This window comes from Haliotis asinina, chromosome 1 (genome assembly GCF_037392515.1).
Source record: "Haliotis asinina isolate JCU_RB_2024 chromosome 1, JCU_Hal_asi_v2, whole genome shotgun sequence".
NCBI classification, from domain to species: Eukaryota; Metazoa; Mollusca; class Gastropoda; order Lepetellida; family Haliotidae; genus Haliotis; species Haliotis asinina.
The window spans coordinates 78,981,008-79,001,270 of NC_090280.1; the positions used below are offsets into that span (position 1 = coordinate 78,981,008).

The 20,263-nt window shown below is 41.5% G+C and overlaps 1 protein-coding gene across 1 annotated transcript; it reads right to left on the reverse strand.

The window, feature by feature from the left end:
- Positions 1-425: 425 nt before the first annotated feature.
- On the reverse strand, positions 426-1,984 carry LOC137275793 (uncharacterized). Its single transcript, XM_067808191.1, has 2 exons — positions 1,852-1,984; positions 426-1,291 (listed from the first exon to the last, which is right to left on the reverse strand). The coding sequence occupies exons 1-2, from the start codon at positions 1,982-1,984 to the stop codon at positions 426-428; spliced, it is 999 nt and encodes a 332-aa protein (XP_067664292.1).
- Positions 1,985-20,263: the final 18,279 nt, after the last annotated feature.

Sequence of the window (20,263 nt, forward strand, 5' to 3'; positions counted from 1 at the left end):
GAACACTAGAAAGGAACATTAACAATATCTATGAGAAGAATCGAACACGGATCCTCACCGTCACAATCAAAAGTTTTACCACCGGGCTACATGATCGTTGTTCATGTGTCATCACTGATATTAGTGATCCATTCATATGTCCCCACTACTTTCTCCTTTTCACCTAAAGGAATCTATTTCGGCTGGTGATAAAAACGGTTATTTTCTCTCTCGTTCCTATTTTAGATGACCTACTCCAGTCTGGTAACCCTGGATCTGTAAAATCTAATTTCATACCGATCAGGGCTAAATGCATAAACGACATGGATCTAAAGTCGTCGGAGCCAAGTCGTCTTTAGTTTCCGAGTTTCCAAAACACAAAAATCAGGAAATACTGGATAAGAAGATTTTTTACAACACCGATTTCACACTGAAGTTAAGGCGGTTCAGGAGATGCTTATTCCAAGCGGGATGCTTAACGGGAGGAACTGCTTGTCCTTGTGTTGCTTCTTGGGCCGAGACACATCTCGCCGGGCGTTAACGTACGATTTTACATCAGAGAAGTCAATGAACTGAACTTTTGCCACTGAACCGCTTGAGCGAGTTACCTCCCCTTTTAGCGTAACCCTGCCGGGAGTTTTGGTAGACGGGAGTCTTTGGCTGGAACTAACGCATGACGGGTACCTGCCTATTGATCGATTAGGGCGGTTCGGGTCTCCAAGAAATGGGGCGTTGTGGATGAAAGTGTCGCCTTTAAAAAGAAACACCGCCTGACTCATTGGCAGGGTTTGGTTGCTAGGCAGGACCTTCTTTGGTACGAGAACAGAGCTTGATCGGTCTGCGCAAATAGAAGCAACCTTTTCCCCTCCAACGACAGTCACGGAGCGACGGAAGGACGGCATTGGCGGAAGTTCAATGTTTACAGATGGCGTGGTAGACCGACACGTGACGACCCTGGGATTGGCTGATTTCAGGTCCGATCGGCTCATCGTCATACGACCTCCAGTTCTCGGAAGAGACGTCTTGGCACGAGGTTCACTGCCGGTCATTTCCGGTGTGCTTTGGCCTGGGTCTGAGGAGCTGGAGTCCACCAATTTCGGACTCCGCGCCCATTGGTTGTAGTATTCGTGGGTGACTGGGGTGATTCCTAGTAGCACCTTGTCTCTGGAGACTGAACGGGGTGGAGATTTTGTCATGGCTGGCAGGGGGTCTGAAGTCATACAGTGAGGAAGCAAAATCACAGGTTGCGGAGCATCTTCCTCGTTGATTGTGCCATTTTGGAAAGATTCAACGTCCTGCAGATACACTGCTTCTCTGAAATCAAACAAAAGTCAGTTATTCCAGGTGTAATGTATTGTGTAATTCTGTTTTTATTCTTAATTATTTCTGCAATGTCTATGTGGGGAGCAGTCAGTCGTTTTCTTTTTTGAATTCCCCGTTACCTGCTCTTTGTCCGAAAAGTATGAACCCGTGAAGGTCCGGGTTAGAATGTATCTTCAGTAAGCCATATTAGTTGTAAATGGCGACTAACGGGATCGGGTGGTCAGCCTCGCTGACTTGGCTGACCACATCATCGGTCATAACATATGTGAGTTGTTGTTGTTGAACACCACAATATTCCATCCTTGGCGACAGTCTGGAAATAATCTAAACCTGACTATCCAGTGATTAATAGCATGAGCATCGATCTACGTAAATGGGATACGGTGACATGTGTGAGCCTGACCACCCGATCAAGCATGGGTTACTGAAGACCAATTCTACCCCGCATCATCACGGGTACTATATGTGCACAAAACTCGAAATACTCATACAAATGGCATGACAGTCATACTTTACTAGAACATTAAGAATCTTAACATATGAACCTACTTTGGAGGGTGGATGGGGACTCCGACCAACAAATCATTCCATTCACCTCACGGTATATTGCTAATACGAGTGTCACAATTGTATTACCGTTATCCACAACCAAGGACTCCGGTGTCACTGAAGACAAGGCCATGTTAGGGACAAAATTCAATGGCGGACATGCTGAAGGTGAGAATCAAGAATTGTTTGTAAGCTTTAATTTTACGCGATTTCTATTTTTAAACATTTAAGAGTCACCGTGAACGTGTAATGTGTCAAGCATGTTGATATGCTCCACAGATAGGTTAGTAAAAGGACATTTCAATTTGCTGTGCTTGCTCAGTCATTAAAGTACATTAGTGGCATCTCAAATTTCATTGAGAATCTAAATAATTTATTAACACAGTCGCCGAGAAGAACTTGGTGTTGAGTTACCCAACACCAAGTTGATCAACAAAGTACATGTGTGCACAGGGAATCATTCAAAAACTCATTTTAGAATTTTAAAAAATCCCGAATTTGAAACCGTAAAATTATTTATTTTTAAGAACGCTGATCCAAAAAAGTCCCATTTAGCAAAGACTGACTGTGCACACAATTTTCGGGTATGTCATGTTTAATTCCGCCTTAGAGACGCCGTTCGTGAGTAAACACTAGACGATTAAAACTGTTGTTGACGAACCGAATTAGAAAATTTGCAGACCTTCCAGCCCACCTAGTCTAGTTTTCAGATCGCAGTACATATAAATGGAAAGCAAATATACCCCCACACCGTCTCAACTTTACACTCTATACTCGTCCATTTCTTAGCTTTATCGGCCTATACGACACCCCAATTTCATTGTCTAGGGGCGGTGGGATAGCCTGATGGTCACAGCGTTGACGCGTCACGCCGAACACCCGGGTTCTAACCTCCACATAGGTACAACGTGTGAAACCCATTTCTGGTGTCACCCACCGTGATGTTGCTGGAATATTGCTAAAAGCGGCGTAAAACCAGTCCTATCAGTCTTTACTCATCCAATTCTCGAACAGGTTCAAGTCTTCCCATTTTAGTTTCATAAGAGTGTACTGATCTCTCTTTCAGCTCTATCACCCTACACCACTCCGTGACCGATTCTAGGTGCCGATAATTATTCCTTTTATCAACCTATACTCATTCCTTTCTCAGATATGTTTTCCTGTACTCATTTATTTCTCAGATCTGTTAACCTACACTCACTCCTTTCTCAGATCCATTTACCTATACTCACCCCTTTCTCAGATCTGTTAACCTACACTCACTCCTTTCTCAGATCTGTTAACCTATACTCATCCCTTTCTCAGATTTGATAACCCATCCTCATCCCTTTCTCAGATCTGTTAACCTATACTCACCCCTTTCTCAGATCTGTTAACCTATACTCATCCCTTTCTCAGATTTGTTAACCCATCCTCACTCCTTTCTCAGATCTGTTAACCTATACTCACCCCTTTCTCAGATCTGTTAACCCATCCTCATACCTTTCTCAGATCTGTTAACCTATACTCACCCCTTTCTCAGATCTGTTAACCTATACTCATCCCTTTCTCAGATATGTTAACCCATCCCCATCCCTTTCTTAGATCTGTTAACCTATACTCATCCTTTCCGGATGTTAGCCGTTATCGTATACTCATCCCCTCTCGGCTCTATTAGCCTGAACTCACTCTCTCTCTCTCTCCTCTGCTAGTCTGTACCAATCCCCTCTCGGCTTTGTTATCCTGTATCCATCTGTTCTCACTTCTGTTAGCCTGTACCCATCCCCACTCAGCTCTGGCTGTTACCTGTCCCTTCACGGCACTACCAGAGCATTTCCCATTATGATCTCTGTCAGTCTATACTCATTAAGTTCCCAGATGTCAAACTGAAAAAGACTTGGGGTTCCCTGTATGGAATTGTTCCGCATATGCAACATTATTCCTTCGTGTTAGTTAACCAAGTAAGATCTATTTCACGCCGGAACTTTTGAACTGGTCCCTTATGTTGTCCCTGCTAGTGCACTCGAATATGGCGACCTTAAATGTAACTTTCTAAACGGCATTGTATATTATATTCTTGAATGTAATTACAATCAGGCACCGTTGTCTCGATATTCATAGGACAAAGAAAAAATATCGAGTTAACATGTTGAAACAACCATGGTTCAGAGGGATACTTGCCCATGAAAGGTAGGTGAATATCAAGTTTCTTAGCAAAAATCGAGTTAAGAGAGTGATATTGCTAGTTGTGATAAATCATAGTGCTTAATTCATGTCAGATTAGTTGTATAATAACAGCTTTGTAGACTGGCACCGTCTTTGGAGTACTCCGGCACCAAACCCAAAGAAATATGTCATTGGGGTTCCATGGTTACTAAGCGATGACACAATTTTGGATACACAGTTAAAAAGGTTTTTTCCATTAATTTAAAAATCAAACTAAACGTCCGTCAGTCTTAACATTACTTGTGTTATGAAGAAGTCTATTTCAAATAGAAGTAGTGGAATTACATTAAAGCAATTACAGCAAAATCAAGGCTACAAGTCATATATGTCATACATACGTATAAATATTTCAGAATCATAAATAGTTGATACGTCGTAGGTACTAGCCACGAGTTTCAGTTGCCATGACGACGGGTTGACTTTTAAATGTAGTTAATTATGTAGTCTTGACACATAGTTCCTTGGCGGTCTTGAGTGTTTTCAGCAATAGATGTATGAAGATTCTACACAATTATGTTTCTGTTTCATTGAGTTTTCAATTAACACATAACATAGCAATATAATCAAGAAATGAGTAGTGTTTTTGAAAGATATCAAACTGTATGGGTGTTTTTATACTTGGAAATGAAATAAATTAAACCATATTGTAATTAATTAATATTGTAATTAAATGATTACGTAAATTAATTGTTCTTTATGGGGTAATCATTTTACTGAGAGACAAGTTAATAACATTAACGAAATGATATGATACGTGTAATTTCAGGTATTAAACACATTCTTCACAATTTCAATTAAAATAATGATTAATCAATAATAATATTTCCTGTCACCAAACATTAACACGAAGGCTTAAATACATCATAGTATCAGTTTCTCCTCTCTATAATTTCCTTCTGTTTTCAAAACATTTAAATATGAGATTTTACAAAAATATAATTTATCATGTCTCATGAAAATATCATTTCCCAATCGACACACCTTCAAGCAGGTCTACAATGTATTTACCTCACATACCTCAGTCCAGATGATAACTGTCGGTTATGTCCTTCTAGAGAATACTGCAGTCCGTCTTTCTCCTCTCTCTGATTTCCTGTTTCTGACGAGAACACAGGATTCCCCTATATCTGTTTTCAAGCCTGGCAACGTGCTCTACTATTTGTACGTGTTTAGCTGTTTGGTATCCCAGCTAACTATGGAATACGAGATTCTACTTTCAGTGATCAGTATCAATTATTTATACGAGTCAAGAGATCTTGTGCATCCCGTTGGATGGATAGCCGATTCAATTTCACTTGTAACTGGTTTCGGTTTAACGATCCGGTTTCGTCGCCATCTTTATTTTTCATCTTCACAGCCCGTGAATAATTGAACGGAAGTGATAACATGCTTGTGTTCCTCGTGTGTCAATTAAAGTGGAAATCATCTCCTGAATTATGAATTGTGTGTAGTTCTTAGAATTATGGACGCATGTGCTGATTTACTTTAAAACAAGAATTGAATCTGGCATTGAGACGTGATAAAAGATGGAAATATACACACGGAAGAATGTATCGCAACACCACATATTTTTCATAGTATGTATGTTACAATTAACACAAACCATATCATAGGTACAGCAAAGGAACTTATCCAAACCTCGAATAATTAAATGGTAAATCTGTACGCAAAAGGATCTCGAGTTTATTTAGACAAGTAGACTTGGCAAAAACCATTGACTCTTGTTGTAGTGCTTGTTGTTGATGATTACGTCCATGTGACAGTGGCACCTTCCCCATGACTCGAAATTCCAATGCCGTCGACCTTGACATTAAGGACGTCGTGCTGATTGGTGTTGTGGGGGATAACAACAGACTTCTGATGGCAGTTTTTAACACGGTACTTAACATAAACGGATGAAGTCTTGCGAATATGTGTAGGGTTGTATCCTGAGAAGGGAGTTGTCAGCCATGATCGACTTGAACGCCGACGTCCTTGACGTTACTAGATTGGCGATGTTTCCTGGTCATCGGCTGAAATATGGAATGCGGATGGATGACAACCGGTCTCTTCTAATAGCCTTTAGTGACACGTCAGCATTCCGCATACCAATAGCTTGCCATCTTCGAACAGTTGTCAACTGATTATCTAAGTTATCGAACTGTACGAAAAGTTAACCGAATGCTTACATCTGATATAATAACGGGTACGTGTATTGTGCGTGATTAAATCCTAGCACACGCACATCTAAAATCAACGTCTATATATATAATTACCTAATTCGATGTTCCTTTACTGTTTATATGAGTGTAGACCCGTGAGAGGTCCGAGGTGGAAATATATAATAATGGAACGTTGCTAAAAGCGGCTGAAAACCATACTCACTCACTCACTCATTCACTCTTTTATGCGTAAAATAATACCTTCCCCGACCAAAGGTTTTACGACTTTGTTCAACTAATAACTACAGAAAAAAAAACAATATCCTCCTGATAATAGGTATTACGTTTCAAATGTTCGAAATAAATCCCCCACATAAGCAACGGCTTATGATTAAATCTTATAAATACAAAATATAAACCGATATGTCGCCCTGTAAACACGATCGATGAGCAATCCTGTTCGGTTCAAAAACAGTGACGCTATCACGGGGATCTTTTATCTGGCAATCCTTAATCCGAAAATGATCCAAACTAATCATTTTGTACCCAGTAGTCTATCTATAAATTAGGTAAACGGAAATGGTGAGCCGAGGTCGGCGCGTGGACAGTGCACACAGGTCAGTGAGCGACGTTGCGTGACAGTCCGCCGTCGAGGGCCACGAACCAAAGTAACCTGAGACAAACGGGTCATGGATTAACGATTCGTGTTTTTTCACTGTCGAGTCTTGGAAGTCCAGTAAGATAGACCCTGGTAAATCTGGATATGTGGCCGGTTTACCAATATTCTGTTCATTAACTGAAGACAAAAACATATGCGCGTAAGGAGGGTCATTCTTAAAAGAAAACCCTTTTAATCCAGCCATGTTGTCCAGTATAGAAAGGTTTTGTTGAAACGTTAGTATTTATCATTAATTTAGAACCGTGTTCTTCTGGACAAGGCCGCTGTCCATTTTAAAAGGGTTTTTCTGTTCCAAAACCGACGACAGATAAATCAAAACCTAAAAAGCATCATTCTTACGAAATGGATAATGATTTTAGAATATTTGTTGCGTCTATGGGTTGATGATGTGAAGCCCATTCCTGTCTGTGTCCGATTTGGTGCCTCTAAAACATATGACCAAACTGGAGTCAAAACCCGAACCCGAACCCGAACCCGAACCCGAACCCGAACCCACTCACTCACCCACTCACCCACTCACGACTATGACGAAAACGACCAGACAACTATTTCGTGGAATTTGACATTTACGTTAGAAACTCATTATCTATGTATGTGGCCATATTCACCTTTAGAATCTGAACAAAATCAATATGCCTAGTCTGATCTCCCCAAGTGGATTGCAAGTTCAAGGGGGTGAAGCTATTTGGTTGGTTGGTTGAGTGACTGAGAATGTTTTTACGCCGCCTTTAGAAATATTCCAGCAGTATCACGATGGGGGGGACACAGAAATGGGCGTATTTGGTTGAACAGTACTTTAAACGTTCAAGTTTTGTCACAGGTAGCAGCTAAATATGGGAGCAAAACCCGAAGTGATTCAGACTTCAGATGTTTACCACTTTTGCAAAACTCATGATCAGGGTGCATGGTATGGTGCTGACAAACCTAGGAACGGACGTAACCGAGATTTGAACCAGCTATCGTAGGCGTCTGCTGTGCCAAAGGAACGCAGCTCTCCGTCCTTTCACTCATGACCCGTGAAGGTCCCGGGGTAGAATAGGCCTTCAGCAACCCATGCTTGCCATAAAAGGTGACTATGCTTGTCGTAAGAGGCGACTAACGGGATCGGGTGGTCAGACTAGCTGACTTGGTTGACACATGTCATCGGTTCCCCATTGCGCAGATCGATGCTCATGTTGTTGATCACTGGATTGTCTGGTCCAGACTCGATTATTTACAGACCGTCGCCATATAGCTTGAATATTGCTAAGTGCGACGTAAAACTAAACTCACTCACTCACTCACCTTTCACTCATGTCTCCCGCTGGCAAACAAGGATAAGTTGGATCGGCGCAGAGAATGCGTTTACGAGAAGCAGGCGGTGCATGGCAATGAGCAAATCCATTTGGTTTGTGAAATGTAGAGCTGATGTAGGCTAATGCACGTGCAGTACGTGACGATGGAATTGATTCCGCAAACGCTTAGTCGCACACGCCTTGCTGACACGCTTCATCCATCGCACTACACTTAAACGCGGACAACCTGGGGCCCCTTCGATCACAATGGCATGCCCCAGTGGGTGCCACTCGTACATGCTAATACGGGTTAATTGTCAGGACGGTGCTTAACTTCTCCTTGTTTGCCCGTAGTCTGTCTCACAATCCTTGAACCACATTAGTTATCCTACTGCCTAGCCGCTCTGCAAAGGTAAAGCCCCAAAAGAAGCAAGTCTAGATTTCCTCGGGTTCAGGCCGATCTCCCTGTGGCTCTGTTTCCATTTAAACGGGTTTGTTTGTTACTATCAAACTTAATACATCCAGAGACTGTGCGTTAGTCTGTTGTTTCCAATCCGCTCAGCCATTTTTTCAAAGCTAAGTACCTAAATGAAGCTAATTTCCTCAGGCTCTGAATCTCCCATCTTACTGGAGAGGGTTTCCTTAATTTAAAAGCACTTGCTTGTTTTTATCAAAAATATGTTTTCAGAGACCAAACGTTAGTCTGTCATGACCCCGTATCTTCCAGAAGTGTGGTATTGAGTACATGACTTAGTTGACCTTTCAAAACTCGACAAATTCAAAATCAATAAGTCAGGTTATCGTGGGAAACGACCTTCTACGTCCCTCCATCTTGCTGGCATATGTCACAGATAAATAATTAATTCGACAATTTCATTTCTAGCTTTCAAGAAGTTTGGTTTCTCTGAGACAAATCACGTGTAATAACTATCTTCATTATGAGACCTTACTGTACGCACGCAGCAGCCATGGCATAATGCCGCCATTTTGATATTGAATTCAGCTCACATAATTTGGAGGGGAAAAAACAAATTGAAAACAAACCACTCTCGACCTGATCATGTAACCGATAAAGCTTCGTCATTCCCATCATGCCCGTTAAAAAAAGGACACGAGCGGTCAGGAGATGTGGTTAAAGAGGGACGGTGGTTAAAGCGTTCGCTCGTCAGGCCAAAGGCCCCGGGTTCGATTCCCCACATGGGTACAATGTGTGAAGCCCATTTGTGATATCCTCCGCTGTGATATTGCGCGAAAATTGATAAAAAGCAGCGTAAAACTCCCATGCTCACTAACGGTCGTCACGCCGACCCGAGTTCATTGCCGAGATTGGTGCTATGCATGAAGCCATTTCTTTGGTTGAAAGCGGCGTAAAATCATACTCATTTACTTCTTATACATCGAGTTGAGAAATGCCGTTACCCATGTCCCATCGTCCATATCCACCAAGGGAGAAAAGTATAGATCTAATCACCAAGAAATAATGAATTCTTAACGTGCTTAGCCATTTTGATTAAGAGGCATCTAAACAGCATATGCTATTTTCACATGTTGCATCGGCATGATGTAAACCTGATGCATCACTGTGCAATATAAGACTGTGATAGTACTCTGGACAAAGGGACCTCCAACACTTGATACACTCGTGGAAATAAGTAAGGGAACATATGAAAGTACAAGTGTTCCTATGATCATTTCCAGACTTTCACCCATAGTGCAATACATGCCGTGTGAAGAAACATAGAAACAATTAAAGGAACACTTGTACTTTCATGTGTCTGTCAGTCTCAACTTACCTCAGCAGTTGCTATCGCCACGCATTTTAAATGCACCAGTGTGATATGATTGTGTCCGTGTTAGATGACAGGTTAGATTGTTTACGTTCAGTGTTGGAATAATGGTTTATTTTTAATTCCAGTTCAGCTTGCATCAATAGCCAGCAGCTTAACAGAAGATGCAAATCCTTCTTGAGTGAGTGAGAGAGTTTAGTTTTACGCCGCACTCAGCAATATTCCAGCTATATAGCGGCGGTCTGTAAATAATCGAGTCTGGACCAGACAATCCAGTGATCAACAACATGAGCATGGATCTGCGCAATTGGGAACTAATGACATGCGTCAACCAAGTCAGCGAGTCTGACCACCCGATCCCGTTAGCCGCCTCCTGCGACAACAAGCACAGTCGCTTTTTATGGCAAGCATGTGTTGCTGAAGGCCTGTTCTACTCCGGGACCTTCAAGGGCCTGCAAATCCCTCTTGAGCACATGCAGGCTGATAAGTGCGAGTATACAAACCAGTAATGCCACTGATATTTCCCTTTGCCTTGATAACATTTATGAATATACACTGTATATTAATTGCTTTTTCAAGTCACAATATGCTTCAATTATCAAAATGTGAATAAACAATAGAACTCATTCATTTCAAAGATGTACATGACAGAATTTGTCCGAACTATTCATGAAAGTTTCCAATGTACCGAGCAAACACACGTTTTGGATTAATATTTAATCTGGTCTACCTCAAATAAATAAGTTTCATATCAATAATCAGTCCCTGTTGATAGCTCAAACAAAATTCTGCTCTATTAGCTTGCTAAGTCGCTAACTGGTTCAACAAAGCAATACCGCCGTCACTGGCTCGTTAAGAGTAAAACACTACACAGAGAAAACAAACATGAATTTAACATTTCTGCCAGGGCAAAACAATGTCCCCAGTTAGGAACCCTTAACACAAGATTGCTAAGCCGCTAAGCAGAGAGCCTAGTAAGCATCGGTCGCTGTAGTCCTTATCTTAGCAATGGTCGATTTCCCAAGTATGTGACTAATACCTGAGTAATTCATGTCCATTTCGTGTGTATTTCCGTGATAGATTGCAAGAAGGTCTTGTTCATTTCATGTTAATTGCCAGACAAATGACGCTTGAACATCACCCGTCACAGCGTCGATCATCGACAAGACCACTGCGATGCTCGAGTTGTTTGGAATAGATCGTCATCGATTGCCATTAAACATTGACCAATCATTAATACCAAATACCAGAGTCTATTTCCGGACTGATCAAACGGCCAGAGACCCCTATCGGTGATTAATGAAACAGGGGTAGGTGGTTAGATGGCGTCAGTGTCTTGTTTGCTGTGACGTTTTTAAAACCTCGGGGGATCGTGTATAGCGTTTTGGTTCATGACGTTGTCTCAGAAAAAGCTTGAATGTTTGTGTAAGTGTATTTCGGTGAATAAACCGTAAGTCGGCCAATGGAACCCAATCGATAAATGCAAAAAGGCTAGTTATTACCAATAGCGGGTTCTTGGAAACATCGCCATGTGTTTTCAATCTAACCATATCAAGTTACAAAGAAACTACTGTTCAAATAGAGAATAATTTACCGTCTGATTTCTACTCTGAAAAAGAACGGCCTCACTGTCTGTATCGGTAAAACAGTGTGTGCTGAAGGGAGATATATTTTTTTAAACCCGACGTGAAACTTTAAAAGTTTAGGTGTTTTGTTCTTCCTTTTATTGATTGTATAACGTCAGTTGATCACTGGAATGTCTGGTCCAGGTTCGAGTATATAAAGACCACCGAGATCTAGCTGGAATATTGCTCAGTGTGGGGTAAAACTAAATTCACTCACTCACTCACTCTTACATAGCGACGAGCATACTCCGTGAGTATAGGTGCATGTATAAGTCGATGTATTCCGCTCCATGGTACCCACCCACCGAGATGCCACATTCCATGCCACAGTTTACCACGTACCCAACCTAGGACTGGCGCCGAGAAGACTATAGTCCAGGTTTAATGCCGAACACAAGGCAGAATAACAATATTCAAGGGGAACGAAAATCCGACTTTCCGCTCTCCAACAACACCAGGGGGCGGTACCCGTAGTAGTCATGAGTGTGAGTCTACGAGAGGCCTTCATGAAAGATTTACCCTGACCCACATACAGTGGACTTTGTGGCACGAAACTGGCACAGTTATTAGTCCTTCTCTACATAGCAACCTTCAAGAGTTACACACTTCTCCAGTCGTTTTATACAAGTATCATCATGCGCTAACTGGCAAACAGTAAAACGGCGATATTCCAATTGCAAAATGGCAGTCTCCACTTGACGGACAGTGTCTTCATCAATGGCTGAATGAGGTCGACCAGGAATGTAAGCAGTTTCCACAGATTTCCGTCATATGATGGGGCATACTTTCATAAGCTGCTTTCATTTAATCAAAAGTCTGTTTTGGTGTGCGACCTTTCAAGTACAAAAACTTGATTACTGATCAGTACTCAACTGGTTCCATTGTTACACCTTTACTTCAATATAACGCTGGTCGAAGAAATACCTTTCATAGTTCAATGCTGAAAATTACTTCATGATACACAGACGTGAAATTTCAGCCACAGGTGAAATCCAAAAGTGGGTCATGGGAAATCTTTAATGAAATTCCCTCATATTTTGTTTTAAGCTGCAACGGCAATATTGTCGCTATTTATAGGTATAGGGGAAAACCCAAGATGGCAAAGGTCGTTGACGTAACTAGTGAGTGAGTGAGTATTTGTTTACGCCGCTTTAAAGCGACATCACGACATGGTACGCTTTGGTTGGACGAGCGATAGCTTCATCTGTAGGTATGCCCACCGCCCCGTAACTACAGCAAAACACAAAAAAACGGCAATGTTGCTAACAGATCAAGGATAATAAAGAGCAGATCCTGACACGCCTAAGAAGCACCACTCCATGGACCACGGGTTACGCTGTTGTTGCATGTATCCCAGCCCAAGGGACAACAGAATGGGTTTCATATACTTTATCTCCCGGTTTATTGATCCGGGTTTCCTTTTGGTTCCGGTCGGTAAAATGATCCGGATCTTCTTTGGTACGAAAAAGTGATACGGCGACTCAAGTCGATTAGAACACGATACATGTTCACTTGGGTGACTAACACTTTTATGGTTGCAAAGGGTCAAATTTGTTAGTAATTCATAATTAATATTTGCATGGATGGAGACTTTTGCAATGATTATTATTAGCCTTATATATATTATATATATATGTACTTGAGGTTGAGAAAATAGTGTTAGTTTTGTCATGTCAACACGGGGGATCGTGTATCATAATTTCGTGATATTTAGAGTTAAGTTAAACTGTTTTCGAGCAAACAAAATATTCCTTAAGTTTTCAAAACTGTTCAGCTGGATCTAAATAAAATAATTTGTTATTCTGTTTGTAAGCAACAGTTAGAACCTTTGCAAGTTGAGTTCCGTGCCCAATCCTGTAACGTGAATTTATACGTTGTATGTGTGTGGACACTGTTAAAACAATGAATGTGTTCAAGATTATGCCCGCCTGTTTTATCCTCTACACCCATGCAGGGAGCCAAACTCGGACCTTAAGCGTGGTGAGCTTGAACCAAATGGCTACGCCACCGTCCTGGTGTGATGTGGTAGCCCAGTGGTTAAAGCGTTTGCTCGTCACGCCGAACACACAGGTTCGATTCCCAACATGAGTACAATCTGTGAAGCCCACTTCTGGTGTCCCCCGCCAAGATACTGCTGAGATATTGCTAAGAGCGGCGTAAAAATAAACTCACTCACTCGCCACACCACCGTAATACTAGGGCAGTGGACCATGCTGAATAGCTGCGCACCGAACCAGACCGCTGTTGCGCCGATATCCATATAACGGTACATGTATTACCGCGTTACATTGTGTCCTGTTGTATGCACGCAATGTTCTTATCGCTACGTACATGCAATATTCTCTGACAAACACCTCTATAGAGTGTTGATATTGAGATTGAGTTAGCTCATTATACGTGGCCCCAGTTTGTTTCGGCACTTGTTCCATTCGCCGTGAGGTTAATACGCATTTTATTGCCCCGCTTATTTACAACGGATCATGTACTGTATCTTGTTTAAACTCGGCAACGGTTACCTTGAGGCACTTGAACCTTAAGCAGCAGTGCAGTGTGTATATATATATTGCATGTTGTTATATACATTTCATTCACTGCTACACAACCGTTCCCACGTTGTGTGGGAAATAATACAGAAGCTTAAATCCATAAAATAATTTAGTCAACCGTTAAACAGTTCGATTTATGTGTCATAGTTCCTACAATCAAACATTATTTCAACACTAAAGTGGGATTTACTCCAAGAGAAAAAATTGTATACCCACCCGTGAATCTGCTTTGGTATACTCAACAAGATAAGAAACCTGACACTCACTCTGTAGGCAATAATTATAAATTTTATTTTCTAATAAAATGATTCCGCAGTAGGCTTTGCTTGACCATATTTTATTCAATGTTGAAAAGGAGTGGGCATGAGTTATGTATCTTATTACCGCCCGCTTCCATTACAACACGAACAATAATGAATGGACGTAATGAATGGACATAATATTAAGACATATTATTCATTAATCAAAGCGCTTCCGACATTGTATTTATGCACATGACTAAAGATATTATTTTCATGTATAGTGTTTGGCAGAGCAGGGTTGCTGTAAAGAATAGTATCAATGTCTAAGCGAACATTTGATAGTTCAAAGCCTTGCTTCAGATCAAAACGGCAGCTGACAAAGTTCGGACATTTTATAAAGAAATGGTTTGCACCTTCCACCGTAGCACCACAATTGAAGCTTTACTCTCTGATAAATTAACACGAAAAAGATCTACATGTAATAAACTACATGAATGTCTTAACTCTGTAGTATATTCATCTTTCTCTCGCCAAATAGAAAATATTTTGGATCTTTGCCCTTTTTTCAGATACCTTTGATTTAAATGATGATAATGAATTTTGACATTTTGTTGTAGAGAAGAGAGCATTCCGTTAGATTGCAGAATCTTAAACAAATGACTTTTGGAGAACTTAGGAGCGAAATTTAGGCTAAACAGCCAAATCTGATTTGTTCCGCAAATTGTATCCAGAAATGGTTTCAGTATCGGGTAATCAGGAACTTGCATATTAACAACTGTGTAGAATGTACACAGTTGTTTTTATGTTCGTTTTACTTTCACCATGCTGATATGCTCTGATGGCATTGAACCAAATTTTAATTTGGTTTGCTGGTCACATTTCGTTAGATGTGTGCTTGCGCTGGTAGTTGTATTCGAGAAATGGCGTGAAAGAGTTTAATATATCGCCTTTTCGTGTTAACGAAGTTGAACATTCTAATTATAAATCTTTCCAAGCAAATGATATATTTTGACCGAAAGATTATAAATGAAGAAAACTGAACGTACGGTGCAACTGGAAGATCAAGCTCTGCAAATGACACACTCGTTACCTTTCAGGTAGAATAGTAAGGTAGAAATCATAACCAGGAGCAATAAACTTGTCATCACATCTGTATTACCTCATCCTCGAAATCTCCAGGGTATACATTCCGGTAAGTCTCCACTATACCCTGGATGCATCTTCGGCTCAGCCCGATAAATTATTTCCTCCCTTGAATTTAGTATTACGCTGGTATTTGATCAGTGGGCCAGAGGAGGACTCGAGAGACAGTATTTGCCAATAATGGCCCATTGTTTTATAGTAACCATGTGTAGACTTGAACCTGGCCTTAGGTATGACGTAAAGAAACTGTAACCACTAAACCACCCCGACAACATCTTTCGGAAGAGGATATAACATAAACGACCTTAAATCAAATAAAATATATTTAATGCATTGTTTTGTTTGTGATCATCAGCATCAGCATCATCATCATCATCATCATCATCATAGGGAAACGGTTGCAGAAATGGTATAATGACACTTACGGCATATCTGCTGGTGGATCCATCCACAAGTTAGTCAATATCACCCTGTCATTCATCTCCCTGCCGTCAACGTGCTGGCACGATTCCTGGGCCTTTAATGATGAACGTGGAATCGGCTGACACATTGCGGATGGTTTCTATGGAAACGCTAGGTGTCTATCCGAAGATCATTTCACAGTTCACACAGAGGGATACAGGCGTTAGGGAACCGTGATCACGTGGTGTATGACGACCACGAGTAAATTCCATGTCACACTTCCTTTTATGAGGCGTCAGTGTATGTATAATCTGTTATTGACACCTGTGCAAACATACAGTATATCACATCATCGACGTGTACTGATATTCATATTATCTCCGACTTGCAACTGGGTTGTTCATAACACACATATATCACAGCCAAAACAGCCAACTAGAAAGCTCCTTTAAATCCAAGTGAAATCACCAAATGAAAATTCAAACTTTGACAGTCATTCTTCCAGACTGACGATGTAAGGTGATCTTTTTAATTTCCCGTCCGATTTGTCAATGTCAAAACTCACGGTACCCAAGTGTACCGATATACACCTGTCAAATGTATTTAAACAAACAACAACCTCCCGTGGACGTTGCCACTAACAAATGTCACCACGTCAGACAACTCGATCGCTGTTCGAACTTTCCCGGATGGCCTTTAAAATGTTCCGCTGTGTTAGTACGACTGTCATAGGTAAGCGGTGTTCCCGTAAGACGAGAGATAGACACCCATTGTCGATACTCAACATTGATTCAATCATGTTCCAGTCGGGCCTTGTCACGAAAATACTAGTCCTAGTTAACGTCTGCTCTTTCGCGCCAATGACCCGTGGCGGAAGAGAGACCTGAAAAAAGTGTCTAACCCTTGTACGTCGTTGAACAGCGGTGGGCAATAATTGCAGTCTCGACACGACCATTTCAAAGAACCACTTGTCTTGCCAGACAACTCCTGCTGCCTGAAAGCCCCCGAAGATCGCGTTATTGACATGTCCGCCATCTTGTAAACAGGGCGATTGCAAACCTTGCCATAATGTCTTGAATCAACACTGCTTCGGCTGGCTTGCGTTCTGTATTGGAAATCAACAACCGAATGCCCTCATATCAATTTATTGTCAATGTGATAAAGGATTAATGTCTATAATAGCCGAACTGTTCCCAGAGCTTGTGTTCGATTGATCTTGGGGATTTCGAGGGTGGTATTGCTATGGCAAAAACAAGAAAAAGCCTACCGACGTTTAAAAGGTCACTGATAAGAACGCCAATTACAGATTTGTATTACGTCGGAGCGCAGCGGGAGAGCTCTGTTGTGTATATTGCTACATTGAAATCGATTTGACTGGACTACAGCGGAAAATATTTTCCCCAATAAAATAGGCATCAAGACTGCGAATAACTGTCCTTGAAATAGTCATAGCAAGCTTCAGTGCATAACCAGCATTTTATTATGGAGAAGGGGTTTACGTCCCCGTCGTCTTAAGAATAATAAATATAGAGTTACGTCCCTTGGGTCTGACCCCAAACCAGTGATCCTGTGCTGGTTCTAGTCCGAGCTTTCCAAGGATTATCACAACAATCGCGGCACTCAAGCGTGTTACAAATGTAGCGGGGCGGTGTGGTAGCCAAGTGGTTAATGCGTTCAATCGGCACGCTGAAGACCTGGGTTCAATATTCCTCACACACTGTGGGTACAATGTGTGAAGTCCATTTCCGGTGTTCCCTGTCGTGATAGTGCTGGTTTTTTAATCCCTAAAAACGTAAATATATACTCACTGACGACGTTAAGATTCGGTCTTCAACAACCCATGCTTGATGTAAGAGACTACTATAGGGTTGTGGTGGTCAGGGTCCCTGACTTAGCTGACTATTTTTCTACAACTCTGCAAACAAAGAGGGACTTACCTGACTTCCTTTCTTACGCGTGTATTCTTTAATTACTGAGTTTTGCGATGGATAGCGTCGTGAGGAACCTTTGGGGTATGATGGCGGCACTGACAAAGCGGATCTGATAGTAGAGCTCAAGGGGTCGTTGTCGGCACAGGTACTACAGACATGTACTCCAGGTACCTTTCTGTATACAGAACCCTAAACGGCAGACGAGTCCACTTTTCTCACGCAAAAACAGATACCGGTGTGTGGTGTTGTTCCAGATCACTTGACTTGAGCGCGTTCAGTACATAAAAAATCGTTTCATTCGCCTTGTATTCTAACGCGATTGAATATGGAGCTGATATTTTACAACTGACAGCCTAATGAAGGTATATTGTTGTTAGTGACGAACACGCAACACCACGTTCATTTTTTCCGCGATTTGACAGGCAGGAATAAGAGAACGCGTTCGAGGAAAAGGTTCTGATCGGGATGCAAAATGGAATCATCCTAGGGTACGATTCTGTGCAGTTACTTTGTCTAGGGTACACTTCTATATGCAGAAAGGTACACGGGGTGCACCGTCAACCAAATATCTATCGCGTTGTTGAACTGATCAAGCAGACTGAGAAGTCTGAATCTGCCAAGATGAACCAAATCGACTTCAGGGCTGCCATCCTGGGAAGAAAGCAAGTGCATCGCGAACAAGAAAACAGACTTGTCCCATCGTGGGACCAACCTGAGGCAGGCCAGAAAAACACACTTCAGTTCTTGGATGCTACTGGCCTTTAATGGCAAACTGTAAATGTATGTGTTATAATAAGAATTCAAGTGTCTAATGTTTAAAGTGTTTAAAGTGTCTATGTTAAAAGCACTATAAGTGCTTACAGTATGTTATGACAACAGACCATTGAAGCTCACTGATGCTGTGTTTTTGGTATTACAAAGGTAGTTGCTGGGGCAGTCAGTCGTACCATATGTTGTTTTAACCCGTATGACTAGTGTTACGTATGACTAATGGGAGGACATCCATCGATCTGCGTGATTGGGAACCGATGACATGTGTCAACCAAATCAGCGTGTCTGACCACCCGATCCCTTTAATCTCCGTTTAACATGACAAGACAAGACTGCAGAAGATCAACAACAACTCGGATATTCACTGGTCGCACAACATTGTACACTTTCGATGAATGATGATATATATTCCATATACCCTGTTGTGTTTACTGATCTTCTTTGTGGCTCGGGACAAATATGTGTTCATGACTATTGTTAACAATGCAATCAAAATAGATCCTACCGCTTTCTTTGCTTTTGCAGAAAGGTGTCTTGCAGCCTCAGCAAAGATATCTCAAATGTGTCATGTGTCAGAGAAAGCTCCATTTCATAAATTCAGCTGTATATGGACAAGCCGTAGACTAACATCTAGCGTCTGCAGTGAACATGTTTTGCAGAAGAGAAAAAAACTATTTCCATGATCACATATTCTAAATAGTTGTGTGAGTGAGTTTGGTTTTACGCCTCTTTTAGTAACATTCCAGCGATGTCACGACGGGGGACACCAGAAATGGGCTTCACACATTCTACGAGTGTGGGAAATCGTACCTGAGTCTTCGGCGTGTCGACTCTAGACATGGACTGTAATGGGTATATGTTTCAGGGTCTGTTTGACAGAGTAGTTATAATCACAACGCTTTTGTGTCATTAATAACTGCCACGGGGAAATATTACTGTACAGCCTTTGAAATTAGAATTTTTTGCAGAGTAGTAACTCTCAATTTACAGTCTATTCTCTCGGGGAGAGAGGGAGAGAGGGGTGGGATGTAGTTCTCTCGACACGGCGAACACCCGGGTTCGATTCCCTAGATCGGCACAATGCAGGAAGCGAATTTCGGGTGTCCCCCCTTCGTGATATTGCTGGAATATTGCTGGAATATTGCTTAAAGCGGCGTAAAGCTATACTCACTCGTATACTTACAATAATATCAATGAGCAAAGCTAAGGTTAACACCTGTATGTAGAATTCACAAGGAGATGTGATTTCAAACAAACAGGAGTGGTCTTCATGTTGTGTTTATCGTATCTTGCCCACATTGATAAGAACTCAGAACAGTTATCGACACAAAGGCAACCTATAAAGGTCCTCTATTTCGTCATCAGCACCTGTTGGGTACATATACTGTACCTCAACCGTTGCCTGTTAGCGAGTATAAATAATCGTCATGAGACATCACCTCAGCTGATTCCAGATAGCAGTACACGCAACGTACAGCTATATCGAAGGGGGCAGTTCAAAAGTTAACTGGAGGATTTAAACACAGTCTTCACGTTTATCCTCCCTCCAGCATGATGGAAATTATACACAATCGAACCTCAAATTATGGAACTCAAACGGTGTGAGACGACATATAAACCAACGTTGTAAGTTTGCGTTGAGATATGTAGGAATCAAGACAACAGA

Bases quoted from the DNA above. Each gene is read 5' to 3' on its own strand.
- LOC137275793 (XM_067808191.1), bottom strand. From the start codon at position 1,984: ATGGCCTTGTCTTCAGTGACACCGGAGTCCTTGGTTGTGGATAACGGT. The intron at 1,292-1,851 runs GTAGGTTCATAT...TTGATTTCAGAG, and splicing joins GTCCCCATCCACCCTCCAAA to AAGCAGTGTATCTGCAGGAC.